The following is an 18,855-nucleotide window of genomic DNA, read 5'->3' on the forward strand; positions in this document are numbered from 1 at the left end:
GCCAAGCCCAAGACTGAGCCACAGACACTGGCTTCCCACCTCCACCCCAGCCTCCTGGCAGTTTTTAATGCTATTATATTAGAAGTAGTGACAACTTAGGGATTATTAATCAGTAACACAAGAACTGCACCCTTCAAACCCTGAACACCCACAAAAAGCCCAGGGAGAAAGCAAATTTGGACAGCAAATACATTATTTACAGATTTATTTGTGTGTGTGTGTGTGTGTGTGTGTGTGTGTGTGTGTGTGTGTGTATGTGTGCTCACACATGCATGTCCATGATGCTTGGACATACTTGTAAATAAACAAGGAGATCAGAAACAGTGTCAGATTCCTTGTAGCTAGAATTGATATGGTTATGAGCTGGGTGTGATTTCATTCCTCTAAAAGAGCAGCAAGTACTTCCAATCACTAAGCCACTGACATTGTTTGTTGTTATTAGGTTTTTGTTTTGTGTTGTTTTGAGACAGGGATCTCTGTGTAGCATCCCTGGTGATACTGATGCTGGCTCTGTAGACCAGGCTGGCCTCAACCCCACAGAGATGCACCTGCCTTTGCTTCCAGAGGGCTGGGATTAAAGGTGTGCTCCACCACATCTAAGGAACAGCAAAGCCGGCTATGGTGAGCACACTTATCGTCCCAGTGCTTGGGTAGGAGGATTCTGAATTCAAAGTCATCTCCTACATATAGGAGTTTGAGGTCGCCTGGGTTACACCCTGCCTCAGAAACAAAACAAAACAAAAGACCACTACCACCACCCAAGAGCATTCTCTGTTTGAACCTTATAATGACTCACATCTGTAATCCCAAGCCTGAGGCATGAAGGCTGCATGACTTCAAGGCCAGTTTAAGTGATACAGTTAGTCCTAGGGAAACCTAGGCTATAGAGAAAGAACTTGTCTCAAAACAAATCAAATACCCAGGACCACCATCAAAACCAAAAGACAAACAAACAAACAAAAAAACTAAACCCCACCTTTATGAATTCAGGTTGTTTTTAAAGTTTTCAGTCATTTTCTTCTTTCAGCCAGAACCTAGATGTAATAGTTGTTGACCAAGTACTGGTTTTTTTCCCCCAAAGAGATCAATGGTACACATTTTGATCTGTGCTCTGAGAAGTAACCCTTTCAATCCAAATGAATATGTCTATGCTAACTTAGGGTCCTAACCCTTCCCTAGTACAACTGCCCATGTTGAGCTTTTACAGAAACATAAGCAGTGAAATTGAAGTTAGCATGAAATTAGGGGCCATCAGTCCCTGAGAAGGGCCACTCCTCACCTGGGTCATCTGGAATGGTTCTATCCAGGAGGTACATGACCCTTCTTCCCTATACATCAGCCCAGCACATGTGTTTTCAGAAACAGTAAACTGCTTCCTGCATGTGGTCCTGATGGCTCTCTCCAAGTCTGATACAAGTCTATTTTCAACCAATCAGAATTTAAAGACCATCCTGGAGCACAGCACATGGGGGAGTGGACTGGGCATCTGCAGGGGCTTACCATACAAGTGTCTAGGTCTTCCAGCCTCTCCACCTCGGTGAGATCCTCTACTGTGAGTATGGCCCGTTTCACTGGCTTCTCCTCCACCAGCTCTACCTCTAGGTCCTCTCGCTGGGGAAGGCTCTTGCTTAGCCTACTGAAATGGTTGGCCTAGCGTCAAGAGAGCACAGGGAGAAATTACAGTTGATTAGTGAACTCCTGAAGATGTTATCCACAAGGTGGCGCTGTAGAGTACCTTGCAAGTCTCAAGGAAAATTTGTTATTGTTTAATTAATTTAGCATTTTAAAAACAGGTCTTACCGCCTAGTCCTACCTGATATAGACCCCCCACCCCTGCTTCAGCCTCCTCTCCTGAGTGCTGGTATACAAATGAGATATAAGAAACCTCATAAGTCCAGTTATGGCAAAATGGCTTCAGCAGGTAAAAGCATCTGCTGCCAAGATAGAGCAGGGAAGTGAAACTATACTTAACCACTGCTCACTTGCCACATGCTGGAAAGAGAACAGACTCCAAGGTGTTCTCTGACCTCCCTCCATGTGCACACCAGCACACTGATACACACAAACACACCCAATAAAGATGTATTTTGGGAAATGTCTTTAAAATGAATAAACGAAAATACTACTTCATCGAGAATAAAGCAAGTAGTTTTCTTTCTATCTATCGTACAAGATAGGAATTATTTTATTATTTAGTTGCTTAGCAATATCTAATGATGATAAAAATGATTCCAACCTTCACTATTTTTTAAATACTAAAAGGAAAGCTTAATAAGGTACCTCCCACTGTCCTCGTGTATGGGATACCAGATTCACTAATCCCATTTTTATGTTTCAGTAAATGTAGAAACACAAAGAGCAGGAACTGAAATGAGCTGGGTTGATTGGGACACTGGAAGGGATGAAGAAGCTGACAAAGTCCACACAAGCCCCAGGACTTCCTTAAACTCCAATGTCAGGAAAGTAGTTGAAACCAGTTTTCTTCTTAAAGTTGCAGTGCCTTTATACACTACTGAATTTTTATAGTCAGACCAGAAGAAATGAGGTTAAGATGAAGCTCAAGACAACACAACAGGATGGTGTGGATTTATGCTCATCCTCTGGACCACCCAGGAATCGAAACTGGGCCGTCTGTGACTGAGCGGGGAAGGCTTGCCCTGCAGAGGGGTGTCTCCCTCCCACAGGCTGAATGAAAGGGGAGTGTCCATCTCTCCTGCTTCCTGTCGGTGGATGCAATGTGACCCACCGTCTCTTCTCAGCTCCTGCTGTCCTGCCGACCATACCAAGATGGACTGTACCCTCCAATCAGGAGACAAAATAGACCTACACATACTTAAGTTGCTTTTGTCAACTATTTTGTTATAGTAGTGAGGAAGTAAATAATAAAGAACATTAGTACCAACATTTTTTTTAGCAAAAGAAAACAGAAAAAGAAAGAGAGAAAGAAAGAGAAAAACAATACTCTGAGTATATTCTTAAAAAGCAAAAAATTGGCATTTCAAATGTCCCATGAAGGCTCCTAGGTGGAGTCCAGTCATGACATCATCCAGTACTGGAAGCATCCTAGAGCCACGGGACATAATAAGATGTTTCTAAAATAGCATGTTCCAGGCCAGCCAGGGCTACATAGTGAGACCATGCCTTTAAACAAATAAATCTTTAAAGAGATTTATTTAAAGAGATGTTGATGACATGCAACGTAGAAGAATTTAGTAAACAATAAACATGTGCTTAAGTAAATACTGTCGTCCCGTGGAATTGTTCTAGAAACTTCTCAGTATCCCCTGCTGGTTTCTTAACTAATGAATGTTCAAGACTAGTAATATGCTACTGGGCCAGCAGGGCCCACAGGCAACATTTGGAGTACTGCTGCTATAAATAAAGTTGTCTTTTGGATTTTAAAGAACAGTCCTAGCTGGGTATTGCAGCACACATTCTGGAGGGAGAGGCAGGAGAATCAGGAGTTCAACGTCATCCTTGTCTATGGTAAGCATTGAGGATAGTGTGGGCATCTGCCTGCCTGTCTGTCTGTCTGTCTATCTATCTATCTATCTATCTATCTATCTATCTATCTATCTATCTATATATCTATCTATCTATCTATCTAAATCTATCTATCATCTACCTATCATCTATCAATCATTTACTTATCATCTATCATCTATCTACCTATCTATCATCTATTTATCTATCATCTATCAATCATCTATCTATCTATCTATCTATCTATCTTTCTATCAATCATGTATTTATCTATCATCTATCAATCAACTATCAATCATCTATCAATCAATCAATGTATCTACCTACCTACCTATCTACCTAACTACCTACCTACCTACCTACCTACCTACCTATCTCTAGCTAACATAAACATAAGAGAGAATCTGTTCTGAGGAAGGAGTAATGGGTCACATATGTAATAACAGAACATAAGAGGCCAAAGCAGAATTGCCTCCAGGTCAGGCTAAAATGAGACCAGTCTCAGAACCCCAGATCCATTCAGAAATAATCCCATCGGAGCGATAAGAGCACATGTACAGGATATAACCACAAGTGTTCATTTTAGACATTAGCCATCACATCATCTACCCAAATCGAATGAAGGTTAACGTCATTAAAACTGGACAAGATTTCTAAAAATTCTCACTTCTACCCCTGGTCACTCAATTCTAATGTATCACAGGATGGTTAGAAGCAACAGAAGAGGAAGGAGGAAGGCCGGGCTCTCAGCCCATCATGCTGCAGAGAAGATAGAAGAAACCACACCCCTTCCCGGAACCCTCCATCTGGCACTCACCAGCTTCCGATGACTGTTTGAGAGGGAATCCAGGATCTCATCCACGATTCGGTCCGACAAGAACGAGGCCACTGTCAGCTTCACCTCACTATGGACACCAAGGGGCAGAGAAGCCTTTTAACTTGTATTGGATGGGGGTTTGGCAGGGATGGGGGTTTGGCAGGGATGGGGTGGGGTGGAGGGGCACCTGCGAGGCTGCGCCGATAGGGCGACTGGGATTCCATTCTTGTCTTTGCAAAGGAAATGGAAAGAATATGAGGATAGGATGAAGGGTTCCCCAAAGTAACTCTTAAACACAGCCATAAACACATAAGTAATCTGCGTTCATTGTCAACGTCAACCTGTCTCTGAATCTGCAGCTTGAAAGATTTAGGGGTGAAAATGGAAAACACCTGGATAAAGACTCAACAGAAACCACATGGGCCATGAGGCTCATTGCACCTACCAACAGACGTGAGCTGGCCCAGACTTCGGAGAGTTCAGAAAGTCTACTCTGGCCATTAAGCCTCAGACATCTCTTCAACTGCACACACAGACACATGTGCACACACAGCACATAAAACGTTCACCCATGGAACTGTTACGCTATTTCTGTTTTGAATCACCACTGTGCTTGGCAAAGTAAAAAACGCACCGTAACAGAGGTTATTAAAATTTTTAGTTTTGATGCCTCTTAATCTGACCCTAGATAATTCCCCAGCAACAGAGGATGCTTATTGGTTTTAAATAACAGGCTCCGTCACTAGGTTCCTTCCAGATGGCTACTGTTTTAGCTAACATTTCAGCTGTTCACAAGGCTCCACAGTCCCCCAGCTTTGGGGCTGAATCACACAACGCCAAAGTGTTCACATGTCCAGGAGCTCTGGCAAAGTCGGTCACAGGTCTCATTCTAGAACTGTTTTCTGACCTCAGTCTGCTTTTGAAGCCAGTAACTTTGTATGTTTTCAGAACAAATGGGCTGTCAAAACAAAACTGCTTAACTCTAAAAGCCGAGGTTTAAGGTATATTTGTGCAACAGGAAAATCTCGGTAGGCCAAGTGTGACAGCTTGTACTGAGACTTTCCTGCTCAGGATGGTTACTGTGGGGTGCAGAGGAGGGGCTTAACTCTGATGCTATGTAAATGTGCCCCGCCCACTCTTTTTATTTGAAACAAGGTCTCATTGATATTTAATTATCTAATACTTGAAGCTGGATGTGATGGCTCACAATCAGAATCCCTAAGACTTAGAAGGTTGAGGCAGGAGGATTGTCATGAGTCTAAGGTTGACCCTGACTAAAAAGCATAATGATGATGATGATAAGGAGGACGAGGGGAAGGGGGAGGTAGAGGAGGAGGGGGAGGGGGAGGTAGAGGAGGAGGGGGAGGGGGAGGTAGAGGAGGAGGGGGAGGGGGAGGTAGAGGAGGAGGGGGAGGGGGAGGGGGAGGTAGAGGAGGAGGGGGAGGTAGAGGAGGAGGGGGAGGTAGAGGAGGAGGGGGAGGATGATATTCAGTTAAGACATCAGAGGTGTTCAGGAGAGATTCATTCTGGTCTCATACCAAAAATGTGGAACATAGCCCTACCTCCGCTTCAGGAGGACACTGGAATTTGATAATAAAAAGCACTTCCTGATTCTCATGCCTGAGATTATGTCTCTTTCTAACCTTCTAGGCTCAGTACTTCACACTTCCGTTATGTTTTATAAAAAAATAGAAGAACCAGTATTGTTTGGTCAAGGCACAGTGTGGTGAAAGGGGATGCCTCTGTGGGCCAATGCTGAGACATCCCTGCCCACTGAGGTACCAGCCACATGACAGATATAGTATGGAATAAAGTTTATTTAGGGGTGTTGAAGAGGGAGGAGGGAGAGAGAGAGAGTGGGGGGTGGAGGAGGAAGAGGAGGAGGAGGAGGAGAGAAGAGGCTGGCCAGAAACCTGTAGAGGGAGATGGGGGAGGAGAATGAGAAGAGAGGGAGAAGGGGCAGGGTTAAGAATAAAAGGATGAGAAATCGACAGTAAGAGAGTGAGAGGGACAAGCAACCCCTTTTATAGTGAGTCAGGCATATCTGGCTGTTGCCAGGTAACTGTGGGGCGAAGCCTAGAAGGAAGGCTAACACTTTCTCTTTTTCCTTCACTCTGAAGATGGGGAGGAGTGGTTTATGGGCTCCAAGATGTAGCACCAAAGTGAAGACTTAAATTGCCACGATTATTTCATGTCTCCTATCATGTTGTTGCTCAGCTGAATAATGTTTTTTTTTTTTTAATCAATGTTCACAAATAGGTAAAAGGGGAATCTTAAAATGTTTTGGAACTTGGCATTCAGCCACCTCATTCCCCAAATAGGAAGCGCAATGAGAAGAGGGAAGGGGAGGATGAAGTGAGTAAAACAGAGCTCCGATGACATCAGGAAGTTTGTAAAAACATTTTCTGAACACTGAGATCTTGGCATACTCAAGACTTTCCACAAAGATATCTAAAGGCTGCAAAGTCTGGAATAAAGATACGGGAATAGAAAGGGAACTCACTCTAGAGGACTGAGGCAGGAGGATTGCTGTTAGTTTCAGGATAGTCTGGGCTATAGTTTCCATACAGCCTAGGCTATATAGATTGAGGACCCCTTTATCAAAACAAGCCAACCAAACCAAACCAAAACAAAACAAAGCCAACACCCAAAACAACAATAACAACAACAACAACAACAACAACAACAACAACAAAACTGGCAGTGGGGAGGGGGAGGGAGGAAGAGATATCCTCAGACTTCAAGCCAGTGACTTAGAAAGTCGAAGACAAATGCCAGAATCATGAACTGGGAATGGCAACATGTCCTCTTTCTTATATATACAGGCCTTGGAGACCGACAGGCTCTATGCTCCTTGGAAATCCAGATATGACGCAGTAGGGCTCTTACCTGTGCATTAATGCATAACTATGCTTACATAGGTTCTCCTCAGTCTGCTAGCTACAGATCTACACAGACCTTGATGGTAAAGCCTCCAACACTATCCTGCTAGGAAACCTGGTCCGGGTCTCACATACCACAGCTCCTTAGCTTAGTAATGTGATAGACGTACCTAATCTTGTTAAGAATGTCAATTCCAGACTGCTCCAACAGGACGTTTTTAACAAAGGTACGTGGGATGGAAATCTTTTCAGTGCTGGCGTGGATCAGGTCCTGTCGGATGTGGGCTTTCCTCATGACATTGGGGCAGAGGTTCTCCGCTGCATCCACCATGGATTCTAGCAAACCCTGCAATGTAGAGGAAAGACATATGACTGAGCCATCAGAACACTCAGAGTTCAACACCAGACCCTCAGAGGATAGGACTGCCCTGGGGCGAAACCAAAAACTCCATATTGTCCCTAGGAGATTCGTAAGTTCTGGCTGACTGGTGAACTCAACGCTAGATCAGGTGCCTGGCAGGACCTGCGCTTCATTTGGGCATCTGAGGTACTCTGAGTCCTGAACACAAGGCCACGAATGAGAAGAATAAAACACATAAGTATCAACCTTTCACACAGCAACTTGTTATAGCAGACTGAGCTCCAGGTCCCAGGAAGCATGCTTAACAGATACAAACCCGAAATTAGAAAGCTCTAAAATATGTACGTTTATTTCCCAAATCACACAAACCTCTAAATTATAATGAACCATGCAACAGTAGGAAAAACAAAAAAAAACAAAATCACTGGAAATGACTGCCAATTTTACTCTGCTAACAGAAGAGCTTTCATATGAGGTAGAACAGCAGTAAGCCACATGAATAACAGGTGAAAACATTTACAGAGATCTCTACAAACAACCTTCACAGCAACAGCCGACACGTGTACACAGCCCTGAAGCATCTGAGAAATGACAGCGAAGATTCCACCCTTCCAGCATCCGTGAAGACGGATGGGAAAGCTACCCAAGGGATTTCCCATCCCGGGCGAGGAACGTGCGTGCTAAGGAACGCCTGAGGTGGGTGCGGGGACTACACTGTGGAAAAGGCATCTGTGCTCCTCTCAGAGCCAAATTTGAAACCCAGCGGGAATGACACTGGACAAAATGATCCCCTTGTGACCCTAACACGGAGCAACAGGTCAAGACGGCACTGCACACTCTACAACAGAGTCTCCTCCAGGAGGCTGCGGTCCACACGATACTCTGCAATGGCGCTGGTTCTGATAGGCCTACTTTACAAACAAGAAACATGGGCTCAGAGGAGGGAAGTGACTTGTTCAGGGGTACTCAGCGCTTCCTGGGATGGGGGAGGAAAGGGCTAGGGGGTCTCCTGCCCATTTCTATTTCCTCTTCTACTGTTCTCTTCTGACACCTCAGTCCATCCAAACCTGTGCTTCAGGGGAGCAGCAGCACCAACAATATCAAAAACCTTAAATATAGAATTAAATACTCAAAAGAACCCTCTGACCAAATCAAGATCAAACCCACTAGACATCCTCCCAAACCCATCAGGTCTCAGATCCTAAATGAATCTAAAATTTACCAGTGAAGTTTTTCACCATTTCGCCTGAGGGAAAGAAAAGAAGGATTTCCCAGTCCAAAATAAACATGTTAAAAAGTAAGGCCAGAAGGGGAAAAAAATAAGTCCTTACATTAAAACATCAAAAACAAAAAAGAAAAAAAAAAAAAAAAAAACCAAACAATCAACAGCAATACCAACAAAAACCAAACCACATTTATTCTCTATGACTGTCTCAGCAGTAACATTAGGAGGAAAAGGGAAGGGGCGGAGCCAAGGTGTCTTTCTGAAGCCTACAAAAGCTGGTCTAGAGAACACAGGAACTCTGAGCCCTTCACTCTGCCCTAGGCATGCTGAGGAGGCTTTCTGAACTAGTCATTGTGAAAAACAGCCCACAGAACTATTTGAAACTTTCCTAATAATTAAAACCCCACTACTGGTTATGCTGCAGCATTATGTAGATCAAATATCAGAGCAAGAAGTAATCACCATGGTTAATACACGGCCTGAGCAAGGAACTGTGGTCTAGACAGGCAGGCAGAGGCCACCATCAGCCACCCTTCAGGAATAACAAACCCAGGGTCTGAGGTAGGCCTGCCCCCTTTACATTCTCTGCAGTAAAAACCCATTTTTATGAAATAAAAATTACCTTTTTTTCCCTTAAACACAAAAGAATTGCCTGCTTTAGCTCTTGCTGACATGACACACTTATTTTAGAAACTCTGACGAATAGGAACAGGGCTCCTCCAACAATGAACATTTGCTTTTGGTAGTGAAATAAGGAATGATCCTTACAGCTTAGGTAATTCTAAAACTTGTACTTTAACACACAATTCTAAGGCAATCAATGCATCATAAGGTTACCAAACATAGGAAAATGTGAGTACCCCCTCACCTCCCATTCCCCCAAACAGCAAACTGTTTTCTAGGCCAGTAGAAGGGAGAAGAAAGGAAGTAAAGGACCTTCATCATGGCAAGTGTAAAAAGGTACGTTTCTGTTGGACCACTGTACTGGCTGGTTCTGTGTCAACTTGACACAAGCTGAAATTATCTCAGAGAAAGGAGCCTCAGTTGAGGAAATGCCTCCATGAATTCCAGCTGTAAGGCATTTTCTCAACTAGTGATCAAGGGGGGAGGGCCCAGCCCATTGTGGGTGGAGCCATCCCTGGCCCAGCCCATTGTGGGTGGAGCCATCCCTGGGCTGGTAGACCTGGGTTCTATAAGAAAGCAGGCTGAGCAAGCCAGGGGAAGCAAGCCAGTAAGTGACATCCCTCCATGGCCTCTGCATCAGCTCCTGCTTCCTGACCTGCTTGAGTTCCAGTCCTGACTTCCTTTGGTGATGAACAGCAATGTGGAAGTGTAAGCTGAATAAACCCTTTCCTCCCCAACTTGCTTCTTGGTCATGATGTTTGTACAGGAATAGAGACCCTGACTAAGAACCATTAAGAAGTAACACTGGGTTGCGATGCTCTGATTGAGGACTTTCTCTGATCTAAGGAAATCGAATCTCACGAGGTTCAGGAATGTTGTGTGAGCAGGGAGCATTAAAAACACAAACACAACACAGCACACAGGCTGCCAGGAGCTTTGGGCCTAAGGGTTCCAGAGAGGAAAGAGAAGGTTCTGGAACAGTGACGAAGAGAGCACATTGGTGACATTCGAGGAGGGCTCAGAAAACTCCCCAGCAAATGTCAGACAGGCCTCCCCACAGAGCACTACCATTTATATATCATCTCGAGCATTTCTGTGCAAACGCCTTTCATTCTGGATACTTACGGCCTATTCCCTCCCAAGAAAAAATGATCCAAAATCAATTTCAACTGCTCTAGTCAGTCAGGGGAAAATGGGGCAACCCTTGTTTCAGACAAGATGAAAAGCCAGCAACAGTTGGAAGCTGTTTGACAGGAAAGAACCTACTACCAGGCTTCTTGCTGATTTACATGGCAGCCATAGCTGGAAGACATTCTCACAGATGCTCTAAAGGGGATGGTGAGCGAAAAGAAACAGATGGAAATAGAAAAATTTTAATAGAAAATACAGGGCTGGGTGTGTAGCTCAAGAATCAAATGCTTACACAGCAGCAAAAAGCCCCATGGCCAAGCTCCAGCACCATAAGTAAATACCCAAGCTCTACTCTGGTATTCAGGAAATAAAAACATACAGTAAGGGTTTTTTTTTTTTAATTGCCCCATTATATTAAGAAAGAAGTTAGAGGTGCCATGCCACATTCAGTACTAATAAGAACAGGATAAACAGGCAGTTTCCAACTCTGCTCCACGAGTTCGCCAATCTATACAAAAGCATAAAATGCTTTACCTAGCAATGGGACAATTACACAAATTGTCCCTAAGAAATGTTCGTCAGAAATTAGAATAGGTCACTGTGGTCCATCTACGAAGCACAACGCACTTTTACAAGCAGCCATTAGAAAAGACGCTTCCTTCCTACTAGAACTGCACTTGAGATGTTGACTCCGGTGTGAAAGGTTCCGGATCGTTTTGCATGGCATCATCACAGAGACGCAAGACTCGGTGGCCAGAGAGAATGAAATGTGATCTCTAGATGTTGGCAATCCTTTGTAAGTTTACTGTTGGTACTGCATGAGCATTTCTCAGGAGTTTTCATATTTTATAGTCAGAAATAAGTAACCGAGTTTTGTTTTTCATTCATAGAAGAGAGTATGTGCCTCGTATAGTTTATTCTTCATGAAGGATCCAAGTGCTGGTTAATACCATGTGGTCAGACAGACCCTGAGCATCCCACTCTTCTTTTCCACTTAAAGACTAGCCACCAAAAGTGAGACTTACTACGTAGGAAAGCATTCTAAAACACACTAACTAGACCTGACATCCTATTTACTTCCGTCCCATGTGTCTGACCAGTTAGTGTGCATCTTATAAACACAGACAGTGACAGTAGAAATGCCATCAAACAGAGTTACATCATTATAAGTTCATTCTCAAGAAAGCAAGATTCACAGACCTTTAGTTGCTCATCCACGACTCTTGTGACTTCTCCGGCCATTGATTCCAGAGTCTCCTGGATGGGACTAGATGACACTCCACTGGCTCCTGCCCAGGATGCTCCACCCACATGGTATAAATTTGGTAACAACTGTAAGAAAGGTAAAAAGTGACCTCATTGTCCATGAAAAAAAAATCAATAAGCATCAGGACCACTGTGGATCTATACAGAGGTAAGGAACCATATTAAGAGATGGATCACCCATTCTCAGCCACAGATACAGATGGTAAACTGAGGCCTGTACTCTTCACAGGCATGCTCAGTGAAACCCAGCAATGCTAGCATATCACAGAGACACGGGCAGATGGCACAGACCACCTCTATTAGCTAGACAGGGCCCCCAGTGGAGGGATGGTGACACCAACCCACCTTCAAAATTTTGGAGCCCAAATCGTTCCTGTCTAAAAGAAATGAAGGGACAGAAATGGAGCAAAGATTGAAAGAATGTCCAACAGTGACTGGCAAAACTTGGAATACATGCTATGGGCAGGAACTAAACCCTAACACTATTACTGATGCTATGCTGTGCTTGCAGACAGGAGCCTAGCATGGCTGTCCTCTGAGAGGGTCTACCCAGCAGCTGACTGACACAGATGCAGATACCAGCCAACCACTGGACTGATCTCAGGAACCCCTATGGAAGAGTTGGAGAAGGGTTGCAGAAGCTGAAGGGGAGGGAGACACTATAGGAAAACCGGAGTATTAACTAACTTAGACCCCTCAAAGTTCCCAGACACTAAGCCACCAACTGCACATACATAGGCTGGTCTGAGGCCCTGGCACATCTGTAGCATAGGACTGCCTTGTTTGACCTCAGTAGAAATGTGATGTCCCAGGGAGTGGGCATGCCTGGGAAGTGAAAGCACCTTCTCAGAGTCAAAGGGGAGGGGGGCATAGGGGAAGAACTCTGGGGGGGTGCTGTGGGGCAACATTTGGGATGTCAATAAATAAAGTAATTAATAATGATAAAGAAGAGAAAAGAGATCAGCACAGGTACAAACGGGACGAACGCACTACCAAAGTCTTGCGAATCCCGAACAGAAGCTCACCGTTTTAGAGTTCTTAGCATCTCGCATGAGCCGTTCTGCTGCCTTTAAATCCTCCTGAACAGCATCGCCTGCACAGGTTCGTAAGGAGTTGAGGTGATCCTGAACCTTCACACATATGCGGTCAATCATCTGTACAAACCAGAGGAGCAGCCGAGTAAAGAGGAGGACAGGGTTTCCATGGGAATTCAAGGAAAGGGAATGCGAGAGGTCGAAGCATTTTTGCTGGTGTCCTCCAGAAGGGTGCTTAACCAGCTATGAAAGTAGTCTAACTTTAAGCGCAAGAAGCCAATGGCACATTTAACTCCAGGGAAAGACACGAGACATTTTGGTAAAAGATATGAGGCATTTTTCCCCTCTCCCTTAGAAAGAATACTGTGTAGTGAATCCTCCTAATGATCCAAATCCTGTAGCTTTCAGTGATGTTCTGCTTGACAGTGACTCTCATCAGCTGTCACCAAGTGCCCTGTGTGTGTGTCAGACACAGGGAGAGGTGCTGAAGAAACAAACAAAAGGTCTTGCACATTGCCAGGACTAGTGATAACAGAGTGCTCACATCTGCCAGTGAGTCTCCATTGTATAAAGTCCACAACAGTCTCTGGAAATCGACAGCTTAAAAATTCTATTCTATAAAGCGCTTCTCTTCATAAGCTGAAAACCACTAAAGCTTAGAGGCAGGTCGGGGGTCGGGAGGCGGAACGCTATGGACCCCGATCAGTTGGAAGAATGCTTGCTTAGCATCTTTGAAGCCCTAGGTTCAATTTCCAGTACCATATAACCTGGGCATGATGGCACACAGCAGATATCCCAGAACTTGGGTGGTTGAGATACGGGCATCTGGTGGTTCAAGCTCACCTTTGCCACAAAGCAAGTTGGAGAGCAGATTGGCTCTATGAGACACCGTCTCGGTCAAAGGAGGGATGTGTCTTGTTAGCGCAAGTAATGATGAAGGTGATCCTACCTAGTGTCTATCCCAGCAGCTTTGCCTCATAAGAACTTGAATCATTTTCGGTGGGTCCAAGATTGAACTGTATAACCCAAAGGAAGTAGCTGGGAGCAAAAGGTTAGAATATCTATCTCTATCTATCTATCTATCTATCTATCTATCCATCCATCCATCCATCCATCCATCCATCCACCCACCCACCCACCCACCCACCCACCCACCCACCCACCCACCTATCTATCTATCTATCTATCTATCTATCTATCTATCTATCTATCTATCTATGTATCTTCAGACACACCAGAAGAGGGCATCAGATCTCATTACAGATGGTTGAGAGCCACCATGTGGTTGCTGGGAATTGAACTCAGGACCTCTGAAAGATCAGTCCGTGCTCTAACCACTGAGCCATCTCTCCAGCCCTCGAATATCTTTATATTCTTGGGGCAGACCTGCTCTGGAGTGGGAGTGGCTGGATTAGCTCCGGTGGTGGGCGGGTGTTATGGACCATGGGAGTCTCTTGACCAGGATTTCACTCCTGGTCCTCACATCCTCTGGATCTTCGAGCTGAAATAACCTCTACTCTTTACAGTTAGCCATGTGTGAGTTTGTAACAGGGAACGAAGTAGGAGCACATCTGAAGCAAATAGCAGTCACGGTGCTCCATACATCCTTTCCAGGGCACTCCACCCAGCTAGCTCTGCCTATGGTGTGGTCTTACTATGGTCTTAAAGACACAGTATTTCACTAAGTAGTTGGAAGATGGACATTTTAAAATCACCCTGGGCTGCAAAGCCAAGTTCCAAGTCAGTCTGGACCATGTTAGACTTGTCTCACTAGCATATAAGAAATGCCTGTTTTCTTCAGATGGCTTAGCTGATAGAGGCAAATGCAGCTCAGCCGGTGGTTTGATCCCCGAAATCTACATGACAAAGGAGACAACTGGCACCTGCAAGGAACTGTCCTCTGATCTCCACATGTGGATGCATGACATACAGGTGTGCCCACCTCTTGCCCCACAAACAAATAAATAAATGTAAAGGAAAGGCGGGAATACTTCAGAGACCTAATTTAAGTGTCCTAGCCCATCTGATAAGTCAGTTGAATCCAGAGTTTAATTGTGCCCCTCTCTCTGCTAAATTCTCTCTCTGTTCTATTTTGAAGAATTAAATATTGTGTCTGGAAAGCTACAGTCCCCCTTCCTTCCTCTACAAATTAAAAAAACAACAGAACCCTCACCAAAAAGGGGACAAGACCCAGTTTGGTAGAAGTAGCTTTGCATAAGCGATTCACTGGGTTTAATCCAATCCAGTGCAATAGGAATAAAACAGAACAGTATGAATGTTTCAAGCCCTGTGGTCCCAGTGCTCTAGAGGATCACAAGTTTGAGGCCAGCCTAGGCTACATAGTAATTTCCAGGACAGCTAGGGCAACACTGTAAGGCCCTAGGAGAGGGGGCAGAATGTGTTTTCAGAATAGCACAGAAAACTTACATTCTGACCTTAGAACTGTGATGCTGCTGCCTCTGTCTGTCCTTGTACACAGTTAGGCTCACTGTGTCTTTTCTGGTATCGTAAAGACAATCTACTCAAAGCATCTATGATGCGGACGAGGGCTACAAGAGCTGTGTTGATTCACACAACAGCTCTTCTGCTGTAAGATTGCCAGATTTCTTATAAATGATCTACCTTGAGCTCTGCATAGGCAAAGCTGTATGGACAGTTTCTTTCATCTCCACTGGATACCTCCAGTCTATGCTTACAGGCAGGAATGGAGTACGTTCTGCATTCCCACAAGGCCCTACAGAGAGCCGACTCTGTGTTTCTAAAGAAACCATCATGATGAGCATAAATCCTTTCTCTCCAAACTGGTATATTGATTGAAGCAAAAATGCTCATCAATAATTCACATCTTACTAAGAACGATTTTCTAATTTGGGAAGATAAGGCAGATACACATCTGAAGCTACAAAGGGCCGATCTGGGAGGCCTGTGCAAACAACCCAATAAAGTCAGTCCTCTCCACTAATTCTACGGACAGTAGAGCCCACTTGAGCCCCCTGAAGTGTGTCACCAGCTTTCACAGAGGAGAGAGAGTTTGGATGAACTCTTACAAAAATAGTCTTCACAGGAAACCGTTTCAAAGTCAAAGTAAAATTTTAGCTCTTCAAATAGGACAAACCTTTAATATCACTGAGGGCTGTTCCAAGCATTTGTTAGAATTTAACAGAACTAAATGCAGCACATTTGGTGCCTAGGGGATGTAAAAAGCAAGCTATTTACTTAAGGTGACACAGGACAAAATGCAAAGTTAAAATTGGGGAGAGGGGAATACAGGTGTTTCACTTTATGTCACAACACTAAAGCCAGTAATTGAAAAGTTACAGGAGGCATAGCAGAAAGACCACTCTGGTTACCCCATCACGAACCTCATGGCAGATTGAACGTGGTCCTTTCTGTTAACCCTTCTACTTCATTTGACACCCACACACTCCTAGTATTCATTTTTCTTTTTCAAGCTAACACTTGGTGGAATCTGGACTCATCTGGAAGTCTGGCCCCTGAGATGGCTTGTGGGGGATTATTTTGATGACATTGAAACAGAGCCTGTTCACTATGGGCGGTACCATTCCCTACATGGGACCCTACGCTGCAGAACCAGACAAGGGCATCGAGGAGCAGCATACATCTAACACCCTCAGCTTCCTCATTTGGGAATGGCACGTGTCCAGCGGCTAGCTGCCAGGTTACAGCTACCTTAACTTCTTCCTCGGCTCCTGTAACTTCCTTTGGCTACCTTAACTTCACCACCATGAAAATGTATCTTTGAACTGTGAGACACAATAAGCCCTTCTTCCCTTAAGTTGCTTATCAGGGTATTCTATCACAGCAAAGAGAAGAGACTAAGACTGACAGGATCTGAGCATCCCCCATTTCTATGGAACTGCACTGTTCCTGCTGGCCACGACCTTTCATTATCTGATGTCCTAACATCTTCCTAAGCCCTCACCATACATGCTACCTCTGCCCCTTGAGAACCTTAAGGATCCCAAGAGAACACAGCGCACAGAGCTGAACATGATGCACAGAGCTGAACATGACCTTCTCTCCCTCCCTCACCTTCTCTTTGGTCTCAATGTTTCCAGTCATCACATTAGTGGTAACTGTTTTCACGGTGATATAGTTCAACAGTCACCAGCAGACAGGCCGGTATTTGAGATACACTTTCTCTGAACTTGCTCTTTTGTCTGGAACCCTCAAAAAAAGTGAACACTAACATAAGAGGGCTGAGCAGGGCTGAACTAGCTGAGTTGGCAGAAGTGCCGTTGGCTTCTTCAATGACCCATCACACAACTAAGCCATGGTTCACCTGCAGAGACCAGCAAGCTCCTTCTGAGTTACTGGGCTGCTGAACTAAAGCATAGAAACCACTAGTCATTAATGTCATCCTGAGTCACTGTCAATCCGTTACAAATGTAACTACCTCCACCAAACAGCTTACTTGTGGAAACAATGTTCTTTTCCTCTACTACTATGTCTACTATTCAAGAGAAATGTACCCCCACACCTAATGCTGAGTAAGAGAATAACTCTGCCTCCAAGCAAAGCCAACACAGAAGTGGGAGGCATCCCTCATAGTCAACACTTATGTAAAGGTTAGGTGAGCTGGTGTTGGCCGGCAATCCACTGGGAAGTTGGAGAGAGGAGATTCAAGGCTACCCTCAGCTACACAGGAACTCAGAAGCTAGTCAGAGAAACACAGCAAGAAAGAGCGTCAAAAAGAAAGAGACCCATAGTCTTGAGTCTATCGCTAAGGGCCACGTCAGTGGGCACATATAGGGGTCATCTTTCAGAATATCGCAGTGAGGTGGTTTGGAGGTTGATGTCAAGCCGATACGTGATTGGACAGTAGAGAGTGGGGCAGGAACAAAGCTGGTAAGGCAGACGAGAAGGAGAAAGCGGGAGATGCAGGAGGAGCAACATGGAAGCAGATGTGGACGTTTCTCTTGGTGCATCTCTGTATGGATTAGGTTGTTATAGATATTTTATAAGGGATAAAATTGTTTAGGGTCATCTGACTTATCTAGATGGCAAATTATATTAGACCAATTGGATCAGAGTATTTTGGTGTGTTCTTTGATGTGGCTGCTTAATTGAATTCAAAGTGGGTGTAGTGGCGGGACACACAAAACCCTCCACGGAGTTGAGATGTGTGTGTGCAGGGCTTGGCAACAACACGCCAAGGGAAAGTGAGTGAAAACAACATGGGGGGGGGTCGTGGAGCACCCGGAAGAGAAGCAGCTGGGGCGGGCAGTGTGGACCACTTGGGAAGGAAACCACTTGGAGAGTGTGGCTTTCGGATCTCAAGACACAGTCGCATTCTGCTCCACACTGGAGTGGCCCTGCGGAGTGAGACCGTGGGACCAATAGCAACAGAACAGAATCTATTTTCATTTTCACCACAACAGAGGTTAGCTAAGTGATGCTCTCCAGGGGAAAACTCCCTTCAAGTAAGAGTGAGCTGAGAAAATAGCTCTTTGGAAGAGAATAAAAATTGGTGGCGGATAACTCTGGGCCTGATTTTGTTCGTGATTTTCAACACACGGCACTACGTACACGGTGCATGCACTATGCCCGGGACCTGGTGCACCGCTGTGTCTCCTCCATAGTGGCTGATGCAGTGGGAACACAAGGCCTGGAATAGTTACTGTGTCAGAAGTTCCCAACACCTGGCTAAGAGGGCTTGTGAGGTCGGGAGAGGGGAAACTGGAAAGCAGAAAGCAGCACTGATTCTGACAAAATCCCGGACAAAGGATCCAGATAGGAACAAGTGCACGGGAGCCCTGGAATTTCAGTGTTTCCCTCAAACACTGGTTTGTCCCTTGTCACCTGGGGTATGACGAGGGAAGGGGATTACAGAACAGTTGTCACAGAGGGTCTATTCTTCCTGGGCTCGAACGTCTCAACACTTCAAGGCACATCTTTCTCCTCTGAAGCCACTGAAATGATTCAAGTAGGAAAATAGCTTGTCATAAAATTCCATGAAATCCCTGAAGTGAAAGGTGGCATCGTGCCCGGCACATAATGACTGGAGTAAT

The 18,855-nt window shown here is 44.8% G+C and overlaps 1 protein-coding gene across 4 annotated transcripts in view; it reads right to left on the reverse strand.

The window, feature by feature from the left end:
• Positions 1-18,855, reverse strand: part of CARMIL1 (capping protein regulator and myosin 1 linker 1) — a gene marked incomplete at both ends in the record, with an annotated part of 248,123 nt that overhangs the window by 38,647 nt on the left and 190,621 nt on the right. For all 4 annotated transcript variants that reach the window (XM_080918584.1, XM_080918582.1, XM_080918581.1 and 1 more), the window contains 5 exons: positions 1,501-1,650; positions 4,301-4,388; positions 7,353-7,528; positions 11,724-11,855; positions 12,815-12,943. In XM_080918584.1, coding sequence (XP_080774710.1) covers positions 1,501-1,650; positions 4,301-4,388; positions 7,353-7,528; positions 11,724-11,855; positions 12,815-12,943 — 675 coding nt within the window. The remainder of the gene's footprint in view (positions 1-1,500; positions 1,651-4,300; positions 4,389-7,352; positions 7,529-11,723; positions 11,856-12,814; positions 12,944-18,855) is intronic.

Source organism: Micromys minutus (genome assembly GCF_963924665.1).
Source record: "Micromys minutus genome assembly, chromosome: 6".
Classification (NCBI taxonomy): domain Eukaryota; kingdom Metazoa; phylum Chordata; class Mammalia; order Rodentia; family Muridae; genus Micromys; species Micromys minutus.